The 8,071-nt window shown below is 44.9% G+C and overlaps 2 protein-coding genes across 2 annotated transcripts in view; one reads left to right on the top strand and one right to left on the bottom strand.

Annotated features, from left to right (window-relative positions):
- Positions 1–7,741, bottom strand: part of T265_02359 (hypothetical protein) — a gene marked incomplete at both ends in the record, with an annotated part of 17,442 nt that extends 9,701 nt beyond the window's left edge. The window contains 3 exons of the mRNA XM_009166573.1: positions 5,760–5,949; positions 7,326–7,433; positions 7,541–7,741. Of these exons, the coding sequence (XP_009164837.1) occupies positions 5,760–5,949; positions 7,326–7,433; positions 7,541–7,741 (499 nt within the window). The remainder of the gene's footprint in view (positions 1–5,759; positions 5,950–7,325; positions 7,434–7,540) is intronic.
- Positions 2,098–8,071, top strand: part of T265_02358 (hypothetical protein) — a gene marked incomplete at both ends in the record, with an annotated part of 62,576 nt that continues 56,602 nt past the window's right edge. Inside the window, 3 exons of the mRNA XM_009166572.1 lie at positions 2,098–2,193; positions 3,340–3,483; positions 7,685–7,993. Coding sequence (XP_009164836.1) covers positions 2,133–2,193; positions 3,340–3,483; positions 7,685–7,993 — 514 coding nt within the window. The remainder of the gene's footprint in view (positions 2,194–3,339; positions 3,484–7,684; positions 7,994–8,071) is intronic.

The raw sequence follows: 8,071 nt of genomic DNA, 5'->3' as shown, positions 1-8,071 counted from the left end.
CCAGGATGGGGTCCCCGTGACCCCGTCTGTGCTTGGCTGGAGACGTTGGAAGAAATGGCGGCTAATCGATGTCAGTGGCGTTATTGCTGTCAGTTTCTTTCCAGATTGTCTGATTGAGCGGTTGGAGGTGTAGGCGCCTCAGTATGCTTGACACAGGCCAGCCCTTGGTCCCCTCCCTCACCCACTCTGCAGCGCTTTTAATACAATTATATATATATATATATATATATATATAAACTAGATAAACCTTATGGTTGTAGGGCAGTGAAGGGGATTGGGAAGGGTGCTATGCACTGAAGGCAATAGCTTGGATGCACGAGCGCCATTGAGGGCGCGACTGGGCCATGGCTGGCAATGCCCTAACCATTGATGTGGACCGTCTCGGAGTTGCCATCTAGTAAGACGACAATGACCAGCGCCGCTTAGTTTGCTGGTAATGGCTTTCACACTTCGCTGCCAAGTCATTGTTTGACCGCTTCTGACTCTGCTGCACCCTACGCGTCGATTCCTTTAAGTATTTTGGTCATACCTCCCTTCCAAATGGACGAGCACGGCATAAATAAACATTCGCATTCACAAACCAAGAAAGGTCTTCATGAAGTATCTTACCGCATTATGGAAATGACCAGAAACTAGCCATCAAACAAAGCCCCTTATTTATACCGTGTCCATCCGAACCGTACCAACGCTTGCATGACTTTGTCTCCCCCAGTCGACGCTCTTCGTAGGTCTGAAGACTACTGGTGTCTACGGTTATCACTGAAAGTGCTTTTGGACTATACACCGTCGTATATATTTGTGATGAAACATTTTCAGGGCAATTTCCAAGCTCGGCGAGCAGCTTAAGTAGCCAATGACCGGTAGTTTATTAGAAAAATAAAAGGAAAATGGTGAAGATGAATTCGTTCGGCTGCAACACCCTTTCGGTGCCTAGCCGCCTGCCACCCGAAGGAAGCACGGGGGCTGGGATATTATCGGGTTGTCCAAGCCTAGGCAGGAAAAGTCGAGATGTAGAGGCCGGGTTCAAACCACGGACGTTCCAGCCCGTAAACCCGCACTCCAACCAATGAGCCAAATGACCAACTATTGCCTTTGAAATACCAAACGTTACAACAGATGATAACCAATACAAGTATTCTGTGTGGAGCTAAGAAAAAGTATCTCCAGTTGTCTCAACATTTGGGAGCTTTTCACCCAAAGAGCTAGTCATCGCCAGATGGCGGAAACTGCATGGTTGATCACCATCATCAGAGTCAGCAACACAAGTGTTGACACTTGCTTCACCGGCGTACTAGCATTAATTTGATGTCATCATCGTTGTCATAAGAAAAGTCTTCGAACGAAGAAATAGAAAAAACTGGGTGGGGGGTGTTACCTGGTTCCGGCGAGCATTCTGAGGTGCCTACACCTTCGAACGGTCATTTAGACAACCGGGAAAGCAACTGACAGCACATAAGCCATTAAAATCGATCAGCCGCCATTTTTCGCAACATCTCCGTGGCCGATGGGACCCCGTTCTGAAATGCAAACCATACTAACTACCCGTAAACTCTTCGTCATCTTTTTCGTGCCCTCTTTCAACCTTCCTGCTAAGTCATATGTAGTCCATTATGGATGAGGTAAAGTAAACAACACTTGTCCCGGTAGACACCGGTTCGGCACTGCAGCACATGACCGAGCCACCCTAGTTGATGAAGCTGGATGTCTTCCGCGATTGAAGTATTTGCTACACAACCAACTACCCGTTTTTTTAACTACTTCGTTGGAGATTCGTAGACGCCACCTGACAGCAGAAACACTTCTGAGGCATCTTCGGTAAAGAAAACTGCATGCTGTATTTTAAGTTGCGTCTCATCCAAACTGCCAATGAGTCAAGCACAGTTAAGCATCGTTGTCTTCAACCCTTAACCGAAAGAAGTGTGGATACGCAATCCTGGTGTTTTTTTGTGTGCACTGCTGATGGTCCTTAAGATGAGTAAGTCAGCTTCTCGACTTTTTGGCATAGAGGGACTTCGGTTGCAAAATGAAATCGGAGTGTATTCAGCTCTGCGAGTCACATCAGTCACTCAAACCAATGTTCCTTTTGTTCCATTTTTTAGCGGATGGGTTTTCCCACTGATGTTTGATTTTCTATGGCGAACATCTCAGAAGGATCAGCAGCCTCAGATTACCATTCCAGTGAGCTTTGTGCAGGTGAGTTAACTGGATTTGACGTTGGGCGCAGCTAGACAGCTGAAGTTCCTCTTTCCATAAGGAGATAGTGGGTTTATTTTTACTAACATTTCTTGGCCTAATACTCCTCAGGTTTGAGGATGCTTTTATCATTTTTCGCAGGATCCTTATTTTCAACTTCATGGAATGAGCCGCTTATTTCAGTTTTACAATGAGGCAGTCCAGTAGTTTCCACTTTGGAATTCGAATCGCGCCTGATGAAAAATTTCTTGGTTTACCATGGACGTTTATTTGAGCTGTTTAGTATTTGAAGCAGGTAATACTATGGAATCTCTTGCTTGATGGTCGCGGGTGATGCCTCCAGTACTTACCACAATGTTTCAGTTCTAGCGTTAGGGTAACCAAGCGCACAGCTCATGCAGCTGTGCGGTAGAATCCGGTAGAATCCGGGAGTTAATCTCACGAAACCAATCCGTCTGATCTTCCTTCCTGTACGAGTTGTCGGGCCTCATTGAGTTTCTTAAGCCTGTTATTTCCCTCACAATGTTCTGCTTATTGGAAAGATACTTGGCTTGTGCAAACATATATGTTCTAATTATAATTTTGTCCATCTGTCAGTGGGAATCGTAGTTGAATTGAGGCTAATAAACAACAACCAAGAAAGAGAAGTTGCTAGTTCCCACTATACACTATGTCCCTCCTCCCCGTTCTGGTCTAACATACATGGATTGCATGAATGTGGTGTTGGAAATCTGCGAGCTTCTTTCGTTTCTGTGTTATGAACTGGCATCCTGTTTCTCTTACTGAATTAGTGAACGGGATATAAATATTCACCCATCGAGGAGTTGTGTGCTACTTTTAATCAACCAGCTAAGGTGAATGTGAATATCAGGAACGGATTCCATTAAACTCATTTAAACAGCTTGGCACAATTAAATACAATCTCTTGAGCAGTCCTCGACAACCTATGAGATCGTGTCACCAAGAAACAAAAATCAACAAAACCTATTGTATTTGGCATCTTCTCCGCCGAGGCGATGCTTTTTCTGTGGAGCTTTTGCTAAACAACTTCTCAATTAAGTCTGAAGTCCAAATGCTCTCTGTTGGAGTATCTTCAAATTTACGCTACTGACTGGCAAGTATCTTATATTTGTTTCCAACTTGCAGACCGTTTGGTAATTGTTTTGGAAGCTGTTGAGCAGTCGACTGCAAATTCCAAGGAAGTCACCCTTGGAGCGGCAAATTTGGTCCCACGGTGCACAGATTCGAACACTCCCGCCAAGCGCTGTCCGATAAAGGCGAACAAGAAGTGTGAGTCTGGTGTTCCTTTGGGCTTTACGGGTATTACTGTGAGTATTGAGCGCTTGGCTAATAATATCGGTCGAACCAGATCCTGACGTTTGTTTCGCCCACTATTACCGACTAGCAGGTGCTCCGATGCTTCCCTGATTCCATGTTCCTGGCGCGAAATTGGTATTATCGCTTCGTCTTGCAGGCCAAGACCGGATGGTCTTGAATGACGGCTACTTTATCGGGACCCGCCCCTGCCCTAATGGGTTTCTTGAATGACGGCTACTTTATCGGGACCCGCCACTGCCGCTAATGGGTTTATTTCATTTCTATCCGGTAACCGAACGGCACCAGCCTATTACTCGCTTTGTCCTCATAGGAGAAGAATTTTAATTACTGTTTGATTTGTCTACAACTTGAGAGCATAGTTTATTTGATATGAGACTACTCGAGGTAGATGAGAACTCTGGACATGAAACCACCGGCTCCAACTGAAACATAGCTTTTGCACAGACCGTCCATTTGGAGAACATCCTAACCAAGGGTTCTACTCTAATATCCTCTCAAAAGAAACTTGGAGGACGCTTTTTTGTGCTGTTACTAAGTGTTGATCACGAGTAACGTTTTGTGCACGCGGTTATTTTGGGGACAAAGAACAAATAGTTCCGAATTGTGACGCTTCAAGCATGCCACCACCGTGGTGTACATAGCTACATAACAGATTCGGGTGAACAATAATCCCAGCCAAGACATTAGGCCTTGGTCATTATGCTATCTAGCACCCTCCGTATAGCATAATCATCATGCTTCAAGAAATTCAAATTGGTTTGCCATGAATATAACATTGCTTGCTTTTATCCTGCTCGCCCTAGTATCCTCTAACAAACGTCCACAGCCCATGGGTGACGGGGATGAACGGCGAAGAAATAAAAAGAGGTCAAAATGTGTAAGTTTCAACGGACGAGCGGTGCTTTTCGTTGTTTGGGACGGAATTTTCCTCTCACAGTCTTGATGAACTGTTCGCTGTGGACAGAGTATCGTGCATGCAGTGCTACCGTTCGGGCTTCATCCGCCTGCTTTATGGTTTTTGTTCGTCTTTCATTGTGCATTCCTTTTTTAAGCTACGACTAAGTTGTGGTGGTGCTGATCGCCAGAACGGATCCGTGTACCTTCACTCCCTTTTGTGGACCTACTACGTAAACCCGCTTAACTTGACCGTACCCATTCTTATGGCTTAGCATGGTTACACAACGACGTCATCATCATCACCAACGACGCACTGATGGTGTCAAATTGATTGGGGTTAGATTTTTAGCAGCTTAGTGATCCGTCCAGTGAAAATACGACCACTGGCATTGCTCATTTGGCGCTCCAGCAATGTGCGTGCATTATTTCGGAGCACCATAGGATGTGTTTCGAATCACTTGTCATTTGCTAATAAAATTACGTGACTCTTTTGGCTCTGTAAACCACAAGTGGAAGATTACCCGCGGTTTGCAAAAGCGAGATAGCTCATGATGGCTCAAGGAGTTAGAGCGCGAATTTACTGACCGGAAGGTCCGTGGTTCGAACCCGACCTCTGAATCTCGGCTTCTCCTGTCTAGGCTTGGGCAACCTGACAATATCCCAGCCCTCGTGCTCCCTTTGGGTGAGGTGGCAGCTAGGCCCCGAAAGGGTGTTACAGCTGAATGATTATCTTTTATTTTTTTATTCCAAAAGCTTCACTCTCGTTGTTCGCACTCAAACAGGAATGTGCTGCACGTCCACTTACCAGCCTTTTTCAATCACAGACAAAATGTACCAAATATCTATTTAAACAGCAACTGGCAAAGTATCAGTTGGCTTAAGTATATAAGTACGAATGAAGTCGAATAGATTGTGCTCTGTGTGGGTTTACTAGAGCTTTAAAAAATAACGGGGTTTAACGGGAGCAGAATAGTTGGATTCACCGAATACAAAAGCCGGGTTGGCTGATATTTACCGGTGTGTGGTCAACCTTCATTTGGCTGTTCGACTGGTCAAGTCGCGACAGCCGTATATGGGTAGGTTGAGGCTGCGATCACCTGCTGGCGCTCTTGGTCTCTATTTATGGGCCCTGGCCACAGTGGAGATGGGCTGACCATCATTTCGGTTGACGCTGGCGAGCTTCCGCACGGTGCTGTTCCGTGTGCATTGTCAGCATCTTGTGCACTGATTGAGCCTGTTCAAATAAAGCACTGTGGTTTTCCATCAAGGCTTGCCAAGCAGTAGCTGAGTCATTCTCCAGTTTTTGGAGTCGCGAAAGTGCTCACACACACTTAGTCGCCTGCTGGTTTCCTCGGCACAACTATTGTTACAACCCTCACAACTGTGTATGCAGCTGGCTTGATCACCTTGGTTGGTGGGATCATCAGGTTGTCTTCTAATAATGTCATCACTCTTGAAGAAACTGCGTTTGTTCGATTCCGATAAAACTACTCGAACTTGCTCAGCTGCCTGCACGGAAATCTGAACAATCGGTAAAATGATTCTATTCTTTAATTTTAGCCTTGCTTGCAACTGACCGAGAGCGTTCTTAAGGGAGTTATTGGATAGCTTTTCCACTGCAACACATCCCTGATATAATTGACATGCGTGGTTTGCAGATCTCATAGGAACGTATCATTTTAGCTCTGTTTATCACTGAGCTTACAGCATTTCGTTTCACGTTCAACGGATGACACCCTTTAATGAAGATTTCATCTTATAAGTGAAGCCAGTCTATGCTGAAATGCCGTGAAGCACACAAGCGTAGATTTGTTTCAGCTACAGGACGAAATATCCATTAAACGTTCCCTCCACATAACCAAAGATAACACAACCTGTTAGAACTAGTGAATCGGGTTTTGATGTGACTTTTATTATCCTAAAATAACCTATCCAGGACAATATCTAGATTGCTCTTTATATCGTCCTTTGAGTATGAAGCTCGCTGTTAAGCAGAGCTAAAGTACGTGCGTTGTCGTATAATTTCGATGTGGTCTCTTCAGACAATTACATGTATAGCTAATGTAAGGAAGAACAAATTGCGATACGCTTGATTAGTAACGTCAGTCAGTAAAATTGATCTGCAAACTCGAGGGTCGCTCCGGGTTCAGTGTCAAGGAAACAGTACGACTGACTCAGACTAACACATTCCTCTCATGTAAGTTCTCCCTAATACCCGTCAACTTGACTGCTCTTTGCATCCGATGCGTGGCATGACCAATGCCCCCCTCGAGTGACATCAGTCGCTGGTTGAAACCACTACTCGAGCCTCTCAGGAAAGCCCCGTGCCTACCAGAACCTCTAAGTGTGGGCAAGAAAATATGCTCTCTTGACATTTCCCCTCGTTTTACCAGTGTTCCCTTAATCGAACATGTTGAGTCTATCCGTGATTTTATAAAGCACTGTGGCTTTATTCCACCCATCTCTTCATTCAATCTTAAGAAACTGCTTTTACCTTAAACGTCAGTACATAAATCCTATTCAGTGTGATCATTTATAGTCAGAGATGGAGTAGTGGTGGGCTTCCCGCTTGGATCAATTTTAGCATCTATATATATGTGTAAGATTGAGGGTCAACTAGCCTCAGTAATATCACAGTTCCTTTTGTGTAAACCTTATATTAGTTATTGTTTCCCACGTATTTTACTATCACAGTACAATAAAGGGGCTCCTTCAGGATTTTAGTTTGACTCGGATGCACTGGGGTTTATCGGTAAGGAGAAACCTGGTATGGTTTTTTCTTTTCTAGATGTTGTGCTTACGCGAAAACAGGATGACACGCTTCTGAGACGAGTAGACAATACACCCTATGGAATAAATTTCAACAGTTCCTTTGATTTTATAGAAACGAAACGTACCGAATTGTCCGACCAACTGGGCTCGCACAATCTGTACCGAACGAACGTTATTTGTAGAATTGGCTCCTGACGATGAATAGCTAATCGAAGAAATTCGGGCTGCGACACCTGAGAAGACTAAGCAATCATGGGAAACTATGTAGACACTTGGCAGGTGGTAAACAAATATACATCCAAATTGTTAAAACCTCTGAAATGGTTACTCGTTGGCCTACCACTTCTTCCAAGAAAGCATTTAATGCCGCGCAATTGAGGACGCATCTCAATGATTGTCGGATGACCAACTCTAACTTGAAAGAGTAGATGCCCGTCCACGACTCATCTATGCTGATATATTCCTTTGTTGCACTGTTCCGCAGATTATGTAGAACATACGACACAGTGCCTACCTCCAAGGGCTGATAGGCATAAGCCATTTTACAAACGCTCTGACAAGCCGAACCATGTGACCAGTGCGATTGCTGTACACTCGATCGATACTGCTCCCCGGATTAACTCGGACGAGTCGTTCAGTGCGATCTATCGAGTGCCATCAAATAATTCCAAGATTGTCCAGCTGATTGCACTCGCAACAGTCGAAGCAATTGCATTTCGACCACGACAACCGTCCCTTGTCACAAAAGGGGCACTTGATAGCGCTGGCGTTGCCATGGCCCACGAACTTCAAGGTCAACTTGTCTCCAACATTGAACCATGAGTAACTCCGCTTTGTAGGGCGATCTTTTTGACTGGCGTTACTGACCCAG

The sequence above is a fragment of the Opisthorchis viverrini genome, assembly GCF_000715545.1.
Source record: "Opisthorchis viverrini unplaced genomic scaffold opera_v5_28, whole genome shotgun sequence".
Taxonomy (NCBI): domain Eukaryota; kingdom Metazoa; phylum Platyhelminthes; class Trematoda; order Opisthorchiida; family Opisthorchiidae; genus Opisthorchis; species Opisthorchis viverrini.
The sequence above is the reverse complement of the archived record's forward strand: the minus strand, read 5'-3'. Positions and strand labels throughout refer to the sequence as shown.